The sequence below is a fragment of the Euleptes europaea genome, chromosome 19, assembly GCF_029931775.1.
Source record: "Euleptes europaea isolate rEulEur1 chromosome 19, rEulEur1.hap1, whole genome shotgun sequence".
Taxonomy (NCBI): domain Eukaryota; kingdom Metazoa; phylum Chordata; class Lepidosauria; order Squamata; family Sphaerodactylidae; genus Euleptes; species Euleptes europaea.
The window spans coordinates 18761173-18783311 of record NC_079330.1 but is presented as its reverse complement, the minus strand read 5'-3'; the positions used below and the strand labels follow the sequence as shown (position 1 = coordinate 18783311).

Below are 22139 nucleotides of genomic sequence, written 5' to 3'. Positions count from 1 at the left end.
CCTGCAAAATTAAAGAAAAAATATTTTCGCTAAGACCATGCTTCTCGTAACAGCAATACAAAAGAAATGGAGCCTTCAGCTACTTCATGCATTACCAAACCAAGACGTCTCGCTGTACGTGACGGGCCTTTTCAGGATGGGAATGCAGGAAATGCACTGCTGGACCAGGCCAAGTCTCTCCAGCCTGTGCTCTGAAAGTTACCAGCCAAATGCCTCTGGGAATCCTTGCAAAGAAGGATGATAAACATTTCTGTTAATTCTGCAGAGCTATCTAATTCTTCTGGGGAGGGAAGGCAGCATGGTATAGCCCGATCTTGGAAGCTAAGCAGGATCAGCCCTGGTTAGTATTTGGATGGGAGACCACCAAGGAATACCAGGGTTCATCGGTTCTTGTAGGTTATCCGTGCTGTGGTCTTGGTATTTTCTTTCCTGACGTTTCGCCAGCAGCTGTGGCAGGCGTCTTCAGAGGAGTAACACTGAAGAACAGTGTCTCTCAGTGGCTGTTACCGCACTAGGTATTCCCAGCGATGTATCAAGAGTTTGGAAATGTTATAAAAAACATCGCTTTAAAAGGGTTTCTGGATGCCACGGCTAAAAAATGGTTGGAAGACATCTTCACAGCTAAAGGGGCCAAAGTGCGAACAATATTTTTTATAACAGTTTCAAACTATTAATACATTGGTGGGAATACATAGAAAGTGCGAACAGTATTTTTTATAACATTTTCAAACTCTTAATACATCGTTGGGAATACCTAGTGCGGTCACAGCCAGTGTCAAAGTGTGTTGGAAGAGTAATATATATAGTCAGAGGGGGGTTGGGTTTGAGCTGAGTCATTGTCCTGCAAAAGTATCAAAGGTAATGTGCTGATCATTGTCCTGTAAGTATCAAGGTAATGTGCTAATTAGGGTGTGGTATGTTAATGTGGAACCATTGTATCCTGAAGTGATCTGTTAACATGTGGAATCCAAAGCTAATCTGCATGGCTATTGGAAAGAAAATACCAACGTCAGGAAAAATATACCAAGACCACGGTCACACAGCCCGGATAAACTACAAGAACCAATGAACTCTGACAGTGAAAGCCTTCGACAATAATACCAGGGTTGCTATGCAGAGGAAGGCACTGGCAAAACCACCTTTGTTATTCCCATATGTTAACCCATAAGGGGTTGCCATAAGTCAGCTGTGACTTGACGGCACTTTACACACACACACACATCTAATTCTGCAGGATCTCCTTTTAGGTCCGCAAGAACGAGCGAAAGGCCCTGCTATTACAAAAATCCATAAGACACCCCATAAAACACATTGATTAAAAAATACAGGGGAATAGATCTAGAAACAAGCCTAATGTCCAGACAGCAAAAGCAGCCACAGATTAACAAAGCACAAGGCAAAAGCTACACATTTTACATATTGATTACCTATATTTCCAGCCTCTGTCTTGGCTAGTCAGCCTTCCTCATAAACGCACACACAACCACCACCTCCCTTGATCGACCCAGTACACTTTTCCCCTGCCCGAACTGCAAGGAGCTCCAAGTGGCATTCATGGCTCTCCCTTCCCCGTTTTATCCTCACAACAACCCTGTGAGGTAGGTTAGGAAGAAAGAGTGAAGGCCCAAGATCACCCAGCGAGCTTCCATGGCAGAGTAAGGATCCCAAGGTTCTAGTCTGACACTCTAACCCAGGCGTGCCGAACTCAATTGTTACGACAGCCGGAAATTCATAAATGCTACTTGGTTGGGCCGGGCCATGCCTTGCCAGCCCAGATCGAGAGTGGGGTGTGTGTGGCTGCCTCGGCTGGCTCGTGGGCCGGATCCAGCCCTCGGGCCTTATGTTTGACACCCCTGCTCTACCTTGTATACCACACTTGCTCTCTGCAGAGACTGAAAGAAGTGTACCTTCTTCCCTCAATACGGGTATTGTGGAAGAACCCTGTTTATGGAGTACAATAGGTTGGGGTAACTCCTCCTTTCCAGTTCCTTTTCCCCAAATCAGGATATCCCTGTCTCGAGTCTCCACGGACTGAGCAACTCCCCCGCAACGGAACCCTTCAACTAGAGTTGCCAACCTCCAGGTACTAGCTGGAGATCTCCTGCTATTACAACTGATCTCCAGCCGATAGAGATCAGTTCCCTTGGAGAAAATGGTCTCTTTGGCAATTGGACTCTATGGCATCGAAGTCCCTCCCCTCCCCAAACCCTCCTCAGGCTCCGCCCCCAAAACCTCCCGATGGTGGCAAAGAGGGACCTGGCAACCCTACAACCCCTTCCCCACTGTATCACCCTGCGTTTCTCATCCATCCCACCCCCTACTCAACTAGATCCAAACATCTGGCGCTTAGAACACATTTCCCTGCTGCGTATTTCGCTTCCACCTCACATTCGCATGTGCGCTTTCCAGAACAATGCGCAGGGGGCTGGCCTCAGATGCCAAAACTTGCAGGCTCGGTTTTATGAAATCCTGCCTGTCCTGTTCCGCCAACCACACCATTCTCCTTAAATACGTTAGTAATTATTAACAACAGTCCGCAGAAATGTAATTAGAGTAGGGCCAAAGGAAGCAAGCCTGGAGTCTCTGAACTTACCCAGAAACTCTTGTAATTTTTTTTTTTTAAATCTTGTTACCTTTATTGCTTCAAGCATGAGAAACTATGGACGCTGATCAAATTAGCTATGGGCCTTAATGATGGCAAATTAGATTATCAGATGCAGGACGGCTTCCAGAAGCAAGGTCCTAAAGGGCTCGCGGCCTGTCTCGCCGCGTGAGAGTCCGGGAATCAAAACTAGTTGCACGCCTAATTTTGGCTGCAGTTTACAAGCAGCGGAAAACCAGTTTGCGGAGGCGTTCTCCAGATCAACCAGGCTTCACTTGCGCACTGGATTCCCGGCGCTATGGCTCACTCCACAAACAAGCAGCAGCCTCTGCCCTACCACCTCGCCTCTATCATGCTCCACCACCTATGCACACCCACCTAGCACCCGGAGATATCATTCCTTCTTTCCTGAAGTTTGCTAATTTGTACATTTATACTCCACTTTTCTCCCCTATGGAGACCCAAAGCGGCTTACAATATCATTCCCCCTTTCTCCATTTTATGTTCCCAACAATCACCCTGGGAGGTAGCTTGGACTAAGTGAGGGTGACTGGCCCAAAGTCACCCAGCAAGCTTCCCGAGGCAGAATGGAGATTTGAACCTGGGTCTCCTAGGTCCTAGTCTGACACTGTAACCACTGCATAATGCTGGCTGCCCAGACGTTGCCACAAATGCCCAAGAAAGTTTCCCAAACCATCATGAGATGCAAACGTTTGGGAAGCCCTGTCAGGAGACAGGAGACTTACTTGTCAGGGAACATGCCCAGGTTTAAGCTGTACATATGGGTTAATGGCTTCTCAAATTTCCTTTGGGTACAATTGTACTGGAAAAAATTTATATCCTGCCTTTCTGCAAGAAGAAGAAGAGGAGGAGTTGGAGGAGTTAGCTTTTATACCCCGATTTTCTCTTCCCTTTTTAAGGAGTCTCAAACCAGCTTAGAACTGCCTTCCCTTTCTTTCCCCACAACAGATACCTTGTGAGGTAGGTGGGGCTGAGAGAGTTCTGAGAGAACTGTGACTAGCCCAAAGTCACCCAGCTGGCTTCATGTGGAGGAGTGGAGAATCGAACCCAGTCCTCCAGATTAGAGTCCTCCACTCTTAAGCACTACATCACGCTGGCAGCTAACAGATAATAAAATACATTATAAAATTGCCTCTTAAAAACTACTAAAGCCAACAAAAAACACATCGTTGAAACAAAACCAGAGCTAAAATACAGCAATAATAAAACCACAAAACTTTGGGCAGGAAGGATCACCGAGGGAACACCGAACAAAATGCCAGTTCTTCACCCATAGACAGGAGATGGCAACAGAAGAGGACAGATGAATTGCTCTGGAAAGACAGTTCCAGTTTTGATGCCGTGACCATGAAGGCCCTCTGCCGGGTTTCCACCCATCTAACCTTAGAAGGTGGGGCACCCAAAGCAGGGCCTTAAAAGATTACTGTAGTGGTCATGTAGGCTCATAAAGGAGTAGGCAGTCCTTAAGGCATGCTGGTCCCAAACCACAAAGGGCTTTAAAGGCCAACGGCCAACGGCAGCGCCTCAAACAGTGTCTACAAACAGACTGGAAGCTATTATAGATCGGCGAAGACTGGAGTGATCTGGTCCCTACGACCCACACTCCAGTCAACGTCCTGGCAGCCACATTCTGCAGTTTCCGAACACTTTTCAAGGTCAGCCCCGCATAGGGTGCATTGCGGTAATCTAGCCCAGATTACTCTTCCTCATTGTGGTTAAAGAGAGGTCAGTTGGGCCACTTCTCCTAACCCACTGGAGATGGGATTAGACTCTAACCAGTTGGAAATGTTTTATTCCAGGTCACAGAATCATGGAATAGAATCATAGAGTTGGAAGGGACCGCCAGGGTCATCTAGTCCAACCCCCAGCACAATGCAGGAAATTCCAAACGAGTTCACCCCCCCACACCCCCAGTGACCCCAACTCTATGCCCAGAAGATGGCCAAGGTGCCCTCCCTCTCATGATCTGCCTAAATTCACAGAATCAGCATTGCTGACAGATGGCCATCTAGCCTTAAAAACCAGGTCCTTTCTTACAAAACTTGCTGGGTGACCTTGGGCCAGTCACACCCTCTCAGCCTCAACCCTGGCAAGTAGTTGGATGGGAGACCTCCAAGGAATACTAGGGGAGTGAACCGGAGGCAGGCAATGGCAAACCACCTCTGAACGTCTCTTGCCTTGAAAACCCTACGGGGTCGCCATAAGTCAGCTGCATGGAAAAAGCAAAACGCAGCGACTCGGTGTGCTCTCCCCTTAGCGAATGGAATTAGCTGGTAAGAGCTCTGCCAGAACCCAGATGGAAAAGCGGACTGGAAGTGCACCACTCAGATGGGCAAGCGAATCCACCTGGCCTGACCACTAATAGCACATAAGACATTTGAGAAGCGTCAATGGCCTAAAGTGAGGGGAGAATCCCTCCTCAATTTCTAAAAGGCCTCTGTGCCTAGTCACCCAGATGCTACTGTTAAGGCGCCACAGAGAAACAGACCGCAGTTATATTTCCATGGCTGGAATAAGCCCCGCCGAACACTTCCTTTTGCAAAATCCCTTCGGTCTGCAGTTCTAAGGTCTTAGGCAGAGAAAGGATGGACAGACCACCCACTGTGAGCCCCCGCTCCTAAAGACCCCAAAGAGAACAATAAATGAAATAAGAGCAAAAGAGAGGGGAGCCAGCCGACTGTTTCCAGGCATCTGACTGGATCCCAATCCCAGTCTTGAGAGCTGCATTCAAATTGAACCCCTAAATTCAGACTCAGTGCTCTCATTCAATGAGTTAAGCAGGGAATAAAGAAAGAAGAAGAGTTAGTTTTTATACCCCGATTTTATCTACCTTTAAGGAGTCTCAAACCGGCTTATAATCACCTTCCCTTCCCACAACCTCGTGAGTTAAGTGAGGCTGAGAGAGTCCAGAGAGAACTGTGACTGGCCCAAGGTCACCCAGCAGGCTCCATGTGGAGGAGCGGGGAATCAAACCCGGTTCTCCAGATTAGAGTCCACCGCTCTTAACCGCTACACCGCGCTGGCTCTCAAGCACGGTCTCTTCTGCAGACACGGTTTTGCACAGTGGAAGGGAGGGGGGAAGCAGCAGAACAGCGGTTGTGACTGACAAGCCAGTGCCATGAGTGACAGCAGCCCTCAGATCTATTTGTCTGGGGTGAAAATGCCAACCCCGCGGATTCTAATCTCCAATGCATCTTCCCCAGCCGATTCTCTAACCAAGGCAGGGGTCCGTGAGTGAGCGGCAGCATGCCCAAATAAACTCATTTTTCCTGCCCCGAGAACTGACAGGTCAAAATCTATCTTGGCAGAAGAGGAGTCGTGATTAGGAAGGTGGTAGAGACGTACAGCGTTTGTGAAGGAGGGAGAGGGGGGGAAAGACAGATTACAGGGCTAGAAACAAATCCCAAGCCAAGAAGCCAATGCTTTTGGACTGACATGCTGGAATCTGAATTATTTCTTAAGCTATGCACAGACTCAGGGCCAAATCTGCTTTGCTCTGCTCCCCGATACCCGATGCTGGTACCAGATGTGTTTTGAGCTGCCTTTAACAGTTTCTGGACATGAATCCAGGTCAACGTGGGAAAGATCTTCAATTGCAAGGAGCCAGAAAAGCTGGCTTTTAAGAGACACAAAATGACTTCCCAGGTCTTATGTTCTATGAAGTGATGAGTGTCCTCTGAGCAAGAGCAAAGTGCATTTCCTTTACCATTAGGATTATGGGACAAGAATGTCTACGGCAACAGTCTTTTCCCCCCCTCTTCCCAGCACGTCACTGGAGAAAGCCTCCCTGAGCTTCTGGCCAAACTAGCCCCACCGCCAAGAAGACTCCTCCAACAGCAATGCGCTCCCAGACTCCGGAGTGGGGATCCAATTTGGAGGTCCTTCCACGGGCACCCCAAGATCCACCAGGTTCCCGTTCCCCATCCTTCAAAATCAACCCAGGGTCCTTCCCAGGATTGCCAGGTCCCTCTTCACCACCGGCGGGAGGTTTTGGGGGCGGAGCTTGCGGAGGGTGGGGTTTGGGGAGGGGCTTCAATGCCATAGAGTCCAATGGCCAAAGCGGCCCTTTTCTCCAGGGGAACTGATCTCTATCGGCTGGAGGTCAGTTGTAATAGCAGGAGGTCTCCAGCTAGAACCTGGAGGTTGAGTAACCCAAATAAACACCTCTGCACTGCTACCAATGGTAAGAAAGTAAGTGCAGGAATGGCTGAAAACAACAAGATTTAACAATTAAGCCACATAAAAAACATTCATGGTATAACAAGGTGTATTTATGCAAGCAGAAACAAGGTGGAACACACAAGCTATATACAATAATGTACAAATACGATTTCAATAGTCCTCTTGGGTATAAAGATCCACAGTCGCTACACATTTGAATCATTTGTTGTATCCCATTGGGAACGGTTAACCCAGTTGAAACGTCTGTACAACTATGTTGGATTTAGAAAATATCCTATTATTGGAATCCTAAACAATGAAGTCTCCATAGTTGGTTTGCATCCCGACTGGGAGATCGATATTGTGTCTGGAAGCACGGGTGCATATTTTGAAATACCTGACTGAACGGAACCGAAGAAGAAAACAGAAACGACCGTCTTCCTTTTCACCTTGGTATTATGACGTTTTGAACACCACGTCTGCGTAGCGACTGCGGATCTTGATACCCAAGAGGACTATCGAAATCGTATTTGTACATTATCGTATACAGCTTGTGCGTCCCACCTTGTTTCTTCTTGCGCCGAAGACACCTTGCTATACCATGAAGGTTTTTTACGTAGAACCTGGAGGTTGGCAACCCTAGTCCTTCCTGCCTTCCTTACCTTCATCCGCAGGGCCGCTTCCTTCAAAAGGCCTTTGCAAGGGTGACCCACTGGGGTGGGGGGGCAAACCTCCCCCTGCCCCCTACCTGGAGGCGGAGCCAAGCCTAAGGCTCCCACCCCTCCATCCTCCCGACCCCACTCACACTGACTCCTCCCCGCCCCTCCCCCATTGAAGATGCTCCCCGCCCCTCCCCCATCACCCTCCCCTCCCCCATCCCTCCTAAGGGGGCGGGGCGCCATCCCAGGCCCCTCCCCCGCGGACTCACCTGCTACCTGGGGGCGAATCCGGACCAGATCCTTCGGGCGGCGGCGGCACCTCCAGCAACGGTCGCGGACACAGCGAAGGGAGCCGCCGGGCTGGGGAGAGGCAACCGGAAGCAGGGTCGGCAGGGAGGACCGACCACCGAGCGCCGCCACGCCTCTCTGCCTAGAGGGGATGGTAGCCGTAGAGAAGGGGGCGGCCCGAGCGGCACACCCACTTCCGGCCACGGCTGTCCCAAAGGGGGGGGAGGAGGCAGAGGCGGAAGGGAACGGTTGGGGGGGGGACGTCCCTCCTCAGGCCTGGCCACGCTTCCGGTTTCAAACGGAACCGGCTTTTCCAAGGGGTCGGTGGTTTTCTTTCGCCGTAGGGACGCCCCTTTCGATCCATGTGGGATTGGGCCCGCTTTAAAATTATTTTTTTATCTTTTTGAACTTTATAATTTTGTAAGCATGAATGTCTCAATTAGTGTGTGTGTGTGTATATATATATATATATATATATATATATATATATATATATATATATATATATATATATACTCTTTTGTATTTTCTTTTTTAAATTTTATTTTATATTATTATTATTATTGTATATGTTTGTTTTGTGTTATAAAAATTAATAAAAATTAATATAAAAAATAAATTTATTTTTAAGCGGCGCGTCGGTTTGTGGGACTCCGGTTAGTCTCCATGATCTGGGGTGGAACCATAGAGCTAAGGGCGGGGGTGTTCCTAGAACGGTCAGCCGCCTTGGACTTCCGGTAACGAATCGGCCGAAGCCAGGCGACTAGAGAGAAAAGGAGGCTGAGAGGGAGTAGGTAGGTGGGCGTTCTTGGGGGTGGGGGGTTTCTGCTTTGTCTTCCGGGGGTGGGGGGTCCGAAAGGGGGGTAGGGCCCTGCAGTCTCTCAAAACAGGTTATGTAGTAGTAGAAAAGGGCGAGAGCCCAGTAGCACCTTAAAGACTAACAAAAATATATTTTCTGGCAGGGTAGGAGCTTTCGTTTTTGTTTTGTTTTTTAATAATTTTTTTTATTTTCTTATGAAGTCACATACAATTTCAATATTGTCATCTTCAGAGTTTCATAAAATAAAACAATTTCAAACTAATCAGCCTAATCAGTATTGACTTTTTCTGACTTCCCCTCCTCTCAAATTATTATCTATATAATCCCCTCTGTATTTGTTTTCTAATTCATTATAGTTCATTGTATCATTTCTATAAGCTACATATCATCATCCTATATACTTTAATTATCGAATACTTCATTCTTTCAACAGTAATCAATTGAGTCAGATTAAGTCATAGCCTTTAACATTTCTCATATTTAATTCGTTTTCGCAATATGTTATCCATGCCTCCCATTCTCTCACATATTCTTCGTTGTCTTTTTGATTTACTAAAGCAGTAAGTTTAGCCATTTCTGCTAGTTCAAACATTTTATTTATCCAGTCAGGGTATGAGCTTTCGTGAGCCACAGCTCACTTCTTCAGAAAGCTCATACCCTACCAGAAAATATTTTTGTTAGTCTTTAAGGTGCTACTAGACTCTTGCCCTTTTCTACTACTGCAGACAGACTAACATGGCTACCCACTGTGAAACCAGGTTATGGGAAGCCTTCTAAGGATATATAGTAAAACCCCAAATTGATTGGGAGGGGGTTTAGTAGTTAATCAATTCAGATCAGACAGTTGAAAGAACTTCTTCGCACCGTGTGTCGTTAACTTGTGGAACTCCACAGGATGTAGTAATAGCCTTAAAAGAGATTAGACAGTAGATCGCAATGAGTAGCCATGTTAGTCTGTCTTTAGCAGTAGAAAAGAGCAGGAGTCTAGTAGCACCTTAAAGACTAACAAAATTTCTGGCAGGGTGTGAGGTTTTGGTGAGTCACAGCTCACTTCTTCAGATACCCATGGGCAGTAGGTTATTCAGTGTCCATTACATAGTGTTGTTTTTTGTAATAAAATAGTGCCAGTGGTCATATATAAAGTTGTGTCTGCTTCCACCCATTCCCCCTTCAGGACTTGGGATATTCCCCCAACACTTTGTCACACTCATTTAATGAAATAATAGAGTAACATTTAATCAAACAATCTACTGCTGTTTTGAGGATTTATCCCAGTTCTCTCTAGTGTTAAGAACAAGGCTGTAGAATTTCTTCAAATGTGTGTGAGGAGGTGTCTTACCATTGTCTGGGAAGGATGTATCCCTCTTTTTCTCCACATGCAGCCTGCTGGGTAACCTTGGGCTAGTCAGAGCTCTCTCTGAACTCTCTCAGCCCCACCTACTTCACAAGGTGCCTGTTGGGGGGGGGAGGTGGTTGTAAGCCACTTTGAGACTCCTTAAAGGTAGAGAAAAGCGGGTATAAAAACCAACTCCTTTTCTTCTACTTGCAAAAGACTTCACAGAAGGGAGCCTGGATTCCTCAACTTGGCAAAAGCCATGGCCGAGCATGGGGCTCACCTCACCACTGCTTCGGCCTTTGAAGACAGGCCATCCATCTTTGAGGTGGTGGCCCAAGACAGCTTGATGTCTGCCGTGAGACCTGCGCTTCAACATGTGGCTAAGGTAACAAAAAGAGCTTCCCACGGCTGGGCTGTAGCAGCAGCAGCTCTGTGTTTGTTTTGAGGATGATGAATGGCCAAAGACTTTTTTAAAATACCATTTTTATTGATTCTTCCAAAACAATAGACACCAGAAACATCTAAAATCTGAACTGGAGTTTTCGTAAGATTATTTTCTAGAAGTACGGATACAGCCGCACTTGAATAAGCGGGGGAAACACAGATTTTTTTTGGGGGGGGGGTAATTGTTTTTATCAGAATGAGTTCAATTGCATTTTGCCATTGTGAACTGGACTGAAAGATAGGATTTTTAAAATTCTGGATTGAAAGGTGGGTTAAAAATAAGGCAGGATTGCACTTACAGGGTGGTGTAGTGGTTAGAATGTCAAGGATCAGGGGGACCCAGGTTCGAATCCCCACTCTGCCATGGCAGATTGCTGGGTGACCCTGGGCCAGTCACACTCTCTCAGCCTGACCTGAATCACGGGGTTGTTGTGAGGATAAAATGAAAGAGAACTATGTAAGCTGTTTTGGGGAGAAAGGGGGAATGTAAATGAAGTAAATTATGCAAATGGAGGAGAGTAATAAATCTTCAGTGCGGTGTAGTGGTTAAGGTGTCGGATTAGGATCTGGGAAACCCAGGTTCGAATCCCCACTCTGCTGGGTGACCTTGGGCCAGTCACGCACTCAGCCTCGACCCTGGCATGTATTTGGATGAGAGACCTCCAAGGACTATCAGGGGCATGACGAGGAGGCAGGCAATGGCAAACCACCTCCGAGCATCTCTTGCCTTGAACATATGATGGGGTCACCAAAAGGAGAGGGGCCATGGCTCAGTATTAGAGCATCTGCTTGGCATGCAGAAGGTCCCAGGTTCAATCCCCGGCATCACCAGTTAAAGGGACTAGGCGGGTAGGTGATGTGAAAGACCTCAGCCTGAGACCCTGGAGAGCCGCTGCCAGTCTCAGAAGACAATACTGACTTTGATGGACCAAGGGTCTGATTCATTAGTGGGTAGCTTCATGTGTCATCTGTGACTTGACAGCAAAAAAAATGAATACCCATTGATTCTGAAAATGTTTTCAATAACACTTTTACACAAGAATAATGGTTGAAGAGGAAGCAGAGGACTAATTCTAGGGCTCCTGCCCTTGGGACGAGGGGAGAGAGAGAGATAGGTCCTGAGACAGTTGCCCAGTTGCTCTCAGTGTTAATGCCGGCCTCCCCTGTCTTATGTGCCAGGTGTTGGCAGAATCCAACCCGGGCCGTTACGGCTTCCTCTGGCACTGGTTCGACGAACTCTACACCCTCCTGGACCTGTCGCTCCAGCAGCACTACCTGTCCAGCTGCAGTGCCTCCTTCTCTGAAAACTTCTACGGCTTAAAGAGAGTCCCGCTACGAGGCAGCAGGAGGCCGCACCGGCGGCTGGCCACCGCCGGGCTGCTGCCGAAGCAGCACTGGAAGTCCCTCTGCTTGCTGGTCCTTGTCCCTTACCTGAAAACCAAGCTGGAGAAGCTGGTCTCCCGGCTGCGGGAAGAGGACGACTACTCCATCCACCCCCCATCCTCGGCCTGGAAGCGCTTCTACAGGGCCTTCCTCGCTGCCTACCCGTTTGTCCACCTGGCGTGGGAGGGTTGGTTTCTGGCCCAGCAGCTGTGCTACATCCTGGGGAAGGCTCAGCAACACTCACCCCTGCTGAGGCTTTCCGGGGTACACTTGGTCAGGCTGACAGTGGAAGATCTGCAGGCCCTGGAGAAGAGACTTCTGGCTGCCGGCACAGCTCAGCTGCCAACCTACAGGTGAGTTGAAACTGAATCCAGAGGGCTCTGGAGCTCCAAGAAAACAGCCAAACCCGTTTAATGAGTCAAGAAAGGTTTAGTAGATTCGACGGGTTGAATAGTGGCCCAGTATGCGGCACAGAGTGGTAAGCTGCAGTACTGCAGTCATCAAAAGCTCTGTTCACAACCTGCGTTCAAACCCAACTGAAGTTGGTTTCAGGTCGCCGGCTCAGGGTTGACTCAGCCTTCCATCCTGCTGAGGTGGGTAAAAGGAGTAACCAGCTTGCTGGCAGTAAAGTGTAGATAACTGGGAAAGGCAATGACAAACCACCCCGTAAAACAGTCTGCCTAGTAAACGTCATGATGTGACATTACCCCATGGGTCAGTAATGACCCGGTGCTTGCATAGGAGACTACTTTTACCCTATTTTTAAAGCTGATTTAATTAGAACAACAGGAAAAGATACTTTAATCATCAACAAGGTGGACACTTCTGCTAATTACCAATCCAGATTAATTACTGGGGAAAGATGAAATTGACTCTCAAACGAATGCTAGTGGCTAAGTGGCAGAGCATCTGCTTAGCATGCAGAAGGTCCCAGGTTCAATCCCTGGCATCTCCAGTTGAAAGGACCAGGTATCAGGGAATGTGAAAGACCTCTACCTGAGACCCTGGAGAGCCACTGCCATTTTGAGTAGACAGGACAGATTTTGATGGTCCAGGGGTCTGAGTCAGTACAAGGCAGTTTCATCTGTGTGTTCAATATGTTTCAGCAACATTAGGCAAGTTTTCTATAAATATGGACTGAAGAGGGTTGAGGACAGTGACAGGAATATATGAAGAGCTGGACTCCCTCCCTTTATTTCCCCTTATTTTTATTTTTCTTCCTTTCATCTCCCTTCATTCTCCTTCCTTGTTGTTATATCCTTTGTCTCCATTCCCCCCCCCCCCCCGATTATGAGACATTGATGAAGGGGCGCAGATGCTCGGCCACCTTAGAATAACATCCTCCCTAATTTGGAGAAATTAAGCACCATTGGGGTGGGATTGGAATTTAATTTTAATTTTGGATTATTTATATATCAGGAATGACCTGGTGCTTGCACAGGGGACCTTTACCTTTTGTACAGAGTATGTCCTGCTGGTGAACGGCTTCTTCTTCTTTGGAGATGCCTGCAGTTCCAGCAGGTGGCCAGTAGGAGAGGCTGTGCACTAGTTCTGGGGAGGGCAGGGAGCTGTTTTTGTTGGCAGCAAAGGATGGGACTCACAATGGGTTCAAATTATTAGCAGAAAGGTACCAGCTGGATATTAGGAAAAAAGATTTTGCAGTAAGAGTAGTTCAGCAGTGGAATCGGCTACGGGGTGTGTGTGATGAGCTGCCCCTCTGGCAGTCTTCAAGCAGCGGCTGGACAAACACTGGTCAGGGATGCTAGGCTGATCCTGCATTAAGCAGGGGGTTGGATTAGATGCCCTGTATGGCCCCTTCCAATTGTATGAGTTCTACAATTATTGTGGTCAACACCAGCAAGGGAGTTCTGCTGCCGTTCTGCTTGAGGCTGAGCAGGGATTTGATCACCGGCACGCATTTTGTCTATTGGTACCTGCGTTTTTGCTAATGCTTTTTGTATGCTCCTCTCCCCTCAGCGTGAAAGACAAGGTGAAGTTGGCCGTGAAGAAGGCTTTGGGGGGCCTGGCCTTCTCCCTCTCCACCGGCCTCTCCGTTGGAGTCTTCTTCCTGCAGTTCCTGGAGTGGTGGTACTCGTCCGAAAACCAGGAGAACATCAAGTCGCTGACCGCCTTGCCTGCCCCGCCGCCACCCCTCCACCTGGAGCGTGACGCAGCTTCACCCCTCTTGCCAAAGCTCAAAACCATCTGCCCGCTCTGCCGCAAAATCCGAGCCAACGACACGGCCCTCTCCACGTCCGGCTTTGTGTTCTGTTACCGCTGCGCTTACAGCTACGTGAAGAGCCATCAACAGTGCCCCGTCACGGGCTATGCCACGGAACTTCAACACCTGGTCAAATTGTACACACCTGAAAACTGACCGGAGGGGAAATCCTTTGTCTTGGGCGCACACAGGGTGGGTGTTCTCATGGTGTGTTTTGGGAAATAGCTGATACAGCAGCCAAGAGACATTCCAGAGTATGTGGTCTCTGAGAGCCCAGGGACCTTTTATACTCACCCCATGAAAAACAGTCGTGCTTTGCTGAAGGTTCTTTCCCAACTTGGAGAAGCTGGACAGGTTGTTTTGAAAGTTGAGCTGAGACGGAACATGATTCTGGGCTTGGCTCACGAGTTCGAGCTCAATCAGCTAGCTAAATTTTCTCTGTTTCTTAACTGCTAGATCAGCCCAGCAAGATAGAACTGAAGAAAAAAACAGCACCTCCTTTCCTCTGGCTGTGACTTCAAGGCCAGGGCCTGCAGCTGTCTTGTATTCTGGACTGGTATGGTAGAGCCTCCAAGCTTCCCAAAGCGGAGCTTGACAAACATGATGTATAGTCACAATCTTAAGAATCATGGAGAATGAGGAGGAAAATATGGTGGAAATTTGAATGCCGATTGCAGGGTGTGTGTATTTTTTTAAAATGTTAAAAATCCCCAAAGGTAGTGAAGTCAGCACTTATGTTCTAGCTTACTATATGCAGGGACCCAGTAGCAGGGTATTCAAAACTGTGCCACAATCGCCACAATCCAGATTTTTTACCATATCAGTTTGAATTGTGTTCTGCCTAATGTGTAGGCCAGATTAAAGCAGCGGGGTGCTTTCCCCTCCAGTGTTTCAGATATGCATCTCCCTTCTAAACTTACGACACCTTCGGGGCCATCCTACCTGGAGCAGTGAAACTGCAAGGATTGCTATATTGGAGCAAAGGGATCATGCATTTAAAAAATTGAGAAGCAGACACACACTCTCCTTCAAATGCTCTCAGCTCTAGGTAAAGTAAAGGTAGTCCCGAGCAAGCACCGGGTCATTACTTATCCATAGGGTGGTGTCACATCACAATGTTTACTAGGCAGACTGTGTTTATGGGGTGGTTTACCATCGCCTTCCCCAGTCAACTACACTGGGTACTCATTTTACCGACCTCGGAAGGATGGAAGGCTGAGTCAACCTTGAGCCAGCTACCTGAAACAGACTTCCATCAGAATTGAACTCAGGTCACGAGCAGAGCTTTGACTGTAGTACTGCAGCTTACCGCTCTGTGCCACTAGGCCAGACTTCTGGGAGAGGGAAAATGAGGCTGGCCAGGGCTAGTGCCATACGAGGCGCTAGTACTGTTCAGTGTTCCAGAGAATCATATGTTTCTTCTTCCTCCGGCTATGGCAGCCATTGTAAGACTGCCTGGTTGGGCATGCCTTGCTTTGGTGTTCTGTGCATGATTATACAAACATGTACCATGCCACCCAAAAAATTCACCACTGAATTAATCTCTTTTCCATATTATAAAACTATGAATAATGCATTTGTACAGAGTAATACAGAAACTAAGTAGGGGTATGCGATAAAGGGGAGGGTTTGCTATGTGCACATAAGTGGTATATAAGGACTTAATTTTTTAAATCAAGTGCAGGAGGGTGGGGCTAGGAGGATGATAGGCGAGAGGGTCTTGGAATGTCCATTAACAACTCCCAAGTTCTGTTGAGTGAATAAGCTGAACATGATGCTCTGGTCCTGAAAGAGAAGAACATAAGAGGTCAGAACTATATTACAGGAAGATCTTTTAAAGGCAGCAAGATGGCATGAAAACACAGTGGCAATGAACATTAGAACTGGTATTTTCACGAGGATATTTTGTACCAGAGAAGAAATGTTTCTTAGGGTGGCTTATAATTTAAAAATCCATTATGAAATTGGTAATCACAATAGACAAATCTAACAAGCAGTCAGCTCTAGAGATACGAAACCCTGGAAGAGAAAAATGGAAAATTCAGAAGAATTTATTTTGCCATTTTTTTTTCTTTGAGTACTTTAATTTTTCCAATGGGGGAAAAAAGTGAGGGCCCACTGGGGGAAAAACCTACAAATATTTTCTCTTTTAGAATAAGTAAAATGCTTCTTAGGGCAAGGTTTTCACACTTCCTCAGTTTTTCTCAGTGGAAAGAGTTTCTTCTCCAGAAGCTCTCAACCCCTGGGCATAGGTCTACACTGGACTAAGTTGCCCAGCACAGGCAGCAGCAAAACCACCAGCGTGGCCATTCAAAACCAAGCAGAGCAATTCACCCTCAGGAAGACAGCCAGGGTCAGCTCAGAGAGAAGATTACATGATCACCTCCTGGTCAGAGCCAAAGCCAGAGGCCTTGCCAATACCAGGTCAGACTATACTTCACTCATCATCGCCCCTGGCATATCTTGGAAGTAACACCCCCTGCCCTCTCCAAGCTACAGTTAGTAACCTAATGCTCTTTCAAAAATGGCATTGTTCAACTTGATTCTAAACAGGGCACTAAGAACTACCCAGGGGCAGGGATAATGGTGGGAGGCAGGCAATGGCAAGCCACCTCTGAACGTCTTTTGCACTGAAATAGAGAGAGAGAGAGAGTCACAGCAAACTGAACCTCCCTGTGGAGAAGCAGACTATCTGAAGTACCACTTGCTGGAGACAAACAGCCTGATAATGCCTGCTACCTCTGTGCTTGGGGGCATCCCCAGAGATGGCATCTCTCTAGCCACTTGGAAGCCAGATGCTAGACCTGTTGCACCGCCTAGCTCTTACCCAGTAGGGTCTTGGGGTTCTGGTTGCAAGGGGTCAGATAAATAAAAACCAGCTCTATCAAGCGCTATTTCGCCATGATAGAAGAAGAGTTTATTTTTATATGCTGACTTTCTCTACCACTTAAAGAATCAAACCGGCTAACAATCACCTTCCCCTCCCCACCCCACAACAGACACCTAGTGAGGTAGGTAGGGCTGAGAGAGCTCTAAGAGAGCTGTGACTAGCTCAAGGTCACCCAGCTGGCTTCACCTGTAAAAGTGGGGAAAACAACCCAGTTCACCAGATTAGCGTCCACCACTCACGTGGAGGAGTGGGAGAATCAAACCTGGTTCTCCAGATTAGAGTCCACTGCTCCAAACCACCGCTCTTAACCACATATGATTCAGGGGCAGTCTACTTCATATTGGAGACTAACAGGATAGAGCTGCCAAGGGGGGAAATCTGCTTCCTACAGGCAGCCTTTTGCTGGCCACTGAACTCCGTGCCGGATTTAAGTATGAGCTAAACAAGCTGTAGCTTAGGGACCCACTCTCTTGGGGGCCCCAAAAAATTTTAAAGGAAAAAAAAACGATGTACATTTCCAAAATATAAGATAAAAAACAAATTAAATAAAACCTACATACAGCAACAGTGTTATCATTTTAAGTTAGAGCTTAATAATTATTTCACTATTAATATACTTTTTAATTGCATTTCAGTTCAACAATTACTTTGATAAAATACATATTTTGTTATGTGCAAATGGCTTTAGATACCTATGAGGTCCATAAATTGCCAGATAGCCTATATTCAACACACACACAAAAAAAACAGCTACAATTTGTTGTCGACAAAGGACAGCTGGATATATGAAGGGCCCCATGACCAATAGCTTAGGGCCCCATCAAACCTCAATCCGGCCCTGACTGAACTAGACGGGACCCTCTGCGACCCGACCCACCAAGGCAATCACCATGCTACGGCCTGTCTGCCTGTAGTTGCTATGGCAGCCCAAAATGGAGCCTCCAGCTCCGAGTCTGCCAAGGGGTGGGGGATGGGCAGCCGGGCTTGTCGGTTTCCCCACTGAGCACGTGGACGGCCGCTGTTGGAAACAGGACACCGGGCTTCATTCAGTCGGCTTTTTTAACGGCGCGCGCAGCGAAACCGACGCTTCCGTCCCTCTCTTCCACCCACCTCCATCCGCTTCCGTACACTTTTGGAATCATTATTCTTCCCCGCCCCAACGCGGGACGTCTTCCTGACCCGCCTTCCCTCCCAAGCGACGCTTCCCGCCGCCATCTTGACCCGGAAGAAGCCGCCGAGGCGCGCTTGCGTCCCCCTACCCAATCGCAGCGCTCGCAGCCGGTCAGGTGACTCCCCCGCGCTCCTTTCCCCCCCCTTCCTCATTCGCCCAATCGCGTTCGCGCTTTCGATCGGCGAAAGGGAAAAGAGTCGAACGGAAAGGCGGGCAAAAGGCACCGCTCACACTTCCGGCTCCCATTCGAACGCCGCCAGGCTCGGGGCGCTGCTTAAGGGAGCGATCAAAACCTCCGCCACATGCTCGTTCTGATATGATAATAACATTTTCCTGCCGGATTTACGTATAAGCTAAACAAGCGATAGCTTAGGGTCCCCACTCTCTTGGGGGGCCCCAAAAAATTTAAAGGGGAAAAAAAAACCTGGATGTACCTTTCCAAAATATAAGATAAAAAAATTAAAATAAAACCTACATCAACAGTGTTTTGTGTTGTATAGGGTCCTATGATATAAGTAATGGGCCCCGCTTGCTAGCCTGCTCCCTAAAATATCACTGGTTTGCTCATTTTGATAAATAAATTACCATATAGCATATATTCAACAACAACAACAACAAAACAGTGATAATTTGTTGTTGACAAAGGACAGCTGGACATATGAAGGGCCCCATTACCTTCAATAGCTTAGGGCCTCATCAAACCTAAATCTGGCCCTGGTATATAGATTTAGGCATGATACATGCACTAGTATCCATTTTTACTAGCAGCCCCGGATAGCCCTGTTCTTCATAAGAATAAGAAAAGCCCTGCTGGATCAGACCCAGGCCCATTGAGTCCAGCAGTCTGCTCACACGGTGGCCAACCAGGGGCCTCTAGGAAGCCCCTAAACAAGACGACTGCAGCAGCACCATCCTGCCTGTGTTCCTTGGCCTAATATAATAGGCATGCTCCTCTGATCCTGGATGGAATAGGTATGCATTATGACTAGTGCCCTGACCTGGCTGGCCCAGGCTAGCCTGATCTCGTCAGATCTCAGAAGCTAAGCAGGGTCAGCCCTGGTTAGTATTTGGATGGGAGACCACCAAGGAATACCAGGGTTACTGTGCAAAGGAAGGCACTGGCAAACCACCTCTGTTAGTCTCTTGCCATGAAAACCCCTCAAGGGGTCGCCATAAGTAGGCTGCGACTTGATGGCACTTTACACACACACACACACACACACGCATGACTAGTATCTATTTTTACTAGTATCCATGCTGAGTGAGAGGAAAACATGTTACCGCATGAATCTGCCTTATACTGACTCAGCTCACAGATCCCGAAATGCCAGTATTGCGCCCTCTCACTGGCAGCTGCACTCCAGGGGGTCTCAGAATTAGATCTTTCACAACGTCTAGTACTTATACATTTAGAGTAAATTAGCGCCCGCCCAAAGAAGAAAGTAAATTCCTTTGAAATGTGGTGTTGGAGGAGAGTGTTACCGATACCGTGGACTGCCAGAAAAACAAATCAGTGGGTTCTAGATCAAATCAAGCCTGAACTGACCCTAGAAGCCAAAATGACTAAACTGAGGCTGTCGTATTTTGGTCACATTATGAGAAGACAAGAGTCACTAGAAAAGACAGTCATGCTAGGAAAAGTGGAGGGCAGCAGGAAAAGAGGAAGACCCAACAAGAGGTGGATTGACTCTATAAAGCAGGGGTGGGGAACGTCAGGCCCGGGGGCCGTATAAGGCCCGCGAAATCATTTGGTCTGGCCCTTCATGGGTCCTGGCAGATCTCTAGCTCAGAAGGATGCTGCCCTGCCTGAATCTCTTGTGCCCAGCGGGGGACAGCAGAGCTCAAAAGCGAGCCGCTCTACGTGGCAGACACTCAGAGCCATCTCCGGTCGTGCCTCTTAGCTAAATGTTTGACCAAATATAGCTGGCTAATTTTTAAGTTAATAATTTTGTATGGCCTACAAATGATGTTATAAATATCCAAATGGCCCTTGGCAGAAAAAAGGTTCCCCACCCCTGCTGTAAAGGAAGCCACAGCCCTCAATTTGCAAGACCTGAGCAAGGCTTTAAGATAGGAGGTTGAAGGCAGTAGGAAAGTGGAGGGCAGCAGGAAAAGAGGAAGACCCAACAAGAGATGGATGGACTCTATAAAGCAGTGGTTTCCAACCTTTTTTTGACCAGGGACCACTAGGACTTTTTTGTTCGGTGCAGGGACCCCAAGGTTCAAAATAAAAATCCAGAGAATTTGAAAATAAACTTTAATCATAACTGTTAGTTAAACATTAAACTTAGAATAATATTTGAATATATATATTTTATAATAGAGATCTTTTAATTGAAAATATTAATTTATTATGGGTTTATAACTGTGTTTCGCGGACCTTAATTTAGTTCTTGCGGAACCCTGGGGGTCCGCCGACCCCCTGTTGGGAACCAGCGCTATAAAGGAAGCCACAAGCTTGCAAGACCTGAGCAAGGCTGTCAAGGCTAGGACATTTTGGAGGACGTTGATTCATAGGGCCGCCATGAGTCGGAGGCAACTTGATGGCACTTCACACACACACAGTGCCCCCCAATGTCCAGGCATGCTGAGTAGCTCTCACTCCAACAGGAATCACATGCAAAATGCAGGGTGGGGGGGGGATGAGGGCCAAGCGGTCAATTTTTTGCCACCCCGTCCTCGCTTGGGGGATTCCTTGCCCCGCAACTGGCCGCGGTCCATTCGGCACCGGCAGTGTGTGCGGGTTTTCCTTGCGCCCTTGCCCCTCGGCAGATCCTCGCTGGACCAATCAGCGCCTGGCGGGGAACTCCTCCTGCGTTCGGCGCGCCTAATTCAAACGGGAGAGTCCACACTCGTCGCAGCAGCAGCAGCAGCGGCGGCGGCCGAGGAACGAAACTCTCCCGCGTGGGAAGATCATCGATCAGCTGCGGCGTGGAAGGGGAAGAACTCAGACTTGCAAAGGTTCAGCGTGGCTGCAAAGTAGCCAAGAGAGGCAGAAAGACGCGGCAAGCGCGTGGAAGGGCCGAAGGGGCGTTGCCCACGCTCGTTACGGGTTTGCTCGGAAGTAAATCAAAATGCAATCGCTAGAATCCTAATTTGTTCACATGGCAATAATATGGAACGATATGCTGTACCCGATAGAGCGGTAGAAACATATATGTTAACAAAATGATATCCAGCATATATGTTGATAACAAAATGGTATCCAACATATATGGTGATAACAAAATGATATCCAGCATATATGGTGAAAACAAAATGATATCCAGCATATATGGTGATAACAAAATGATATCCAGCATATATGGTGATAACAAAATGATATTCAACATATATGGTGATAACAAAATGATATCCAGCATATATGGTGATAACAAAATGGTATCCAGCATATATGGTGATAACAAAATGATATCCAACAAAATGATTTCCCTTCCCTTTTTTCTTTATACCTATTTAATAATGAATAATAATAATAATAATGCAATCAATAGGGCTTGCTCTAGGGTTGCCAACCTCCAGGTACCATGCAAAATAGGCACCCCCGTGCCAATACCAATGGTTAGAAAATCTGCAACGGAGTATCCAGTACAAAAGTAGCAAAAAAATCTTATTGGTGCTTACACATGTAACATCAACAATACAAGAGTGAAAGATACTTATAAGAACAATCAAAGTTATATACAGTATGTACAATCTAAGTAAGTGTGCTTTTGGGATAGTACCTACTATTGGACTTGTTGAAGAAAATACAACATTTACTTGAAAGAACATGGCAATTGGTGCACTGAGACTGCATCTTACTTAGATTGTACATACTGTATATAACTGATTGTTCTTATATGTATCTTTCACTCTTGTATTGTTGATGTTATATGTGTAAGCACCAATAAGAATTTTTTGCTACTTTTGTACTGGAGACTGTTGCAGATTTTCTAACCTCCAGGTACCAGCTGGAGATCTCCTGCTGTTACAACTGATCTCCAGCCGATAGAGATCAGTTCCCCTGGAGAAAACGGCCGCTTTGGCAATTGGACTCTATGGCATTGAAGCCCCTCCCCAAACCCCGCCCCCCTCAGGCTCTGCCCCAAAAAACTCCCACCAGTGGCAAAGAGGGATCTGGCAACCCTAGGCACCATAGGT

The 22139-nt window shown here is 47.3% G+C and overlaps 1 protein-coding gene and 1 non-coding gene across 2 annotated transcripts; one reads left to right on the top strand and one right to left on the bottom strand.

The window, feature by feature from the left end:
• The first annotated feature begins 10116 nt into the window (after positions 1–10116).
• On the top strand, positions 10117–14102 carry PEX12 (peroxisomal biogenesis factor 12). The gene is made up of 3 exons (XM_056865309.1): positions 10117–10272; positions 11511–12067; positions 13692–14102. Exons 1-3 carry the CDS (start codon positions 10147–10149, stop codon positions 14089–14091), a joined length of 1083 nt encoding a protein of 360 aa, XP_056721287.1. The 5' UTR covers positions 10117–10146; the 3' UTR covers positions 14092–14102.
• A 2188-nt stretch (positions 14103–16290) lies between these two features.
• On the bottom strand, positions 16291–16388 carry LOC130491847 (Z30 small nucleolar RNA). Its single transcript, XR_008933872.1, has one exon. It is a non-coding gene; the product is annotated as a Z30 small nucleolar RNA (small nucleolar RNA).
• Between the last annotated feature and the right edge of the window lie 5751 nt (positions 16389–22139).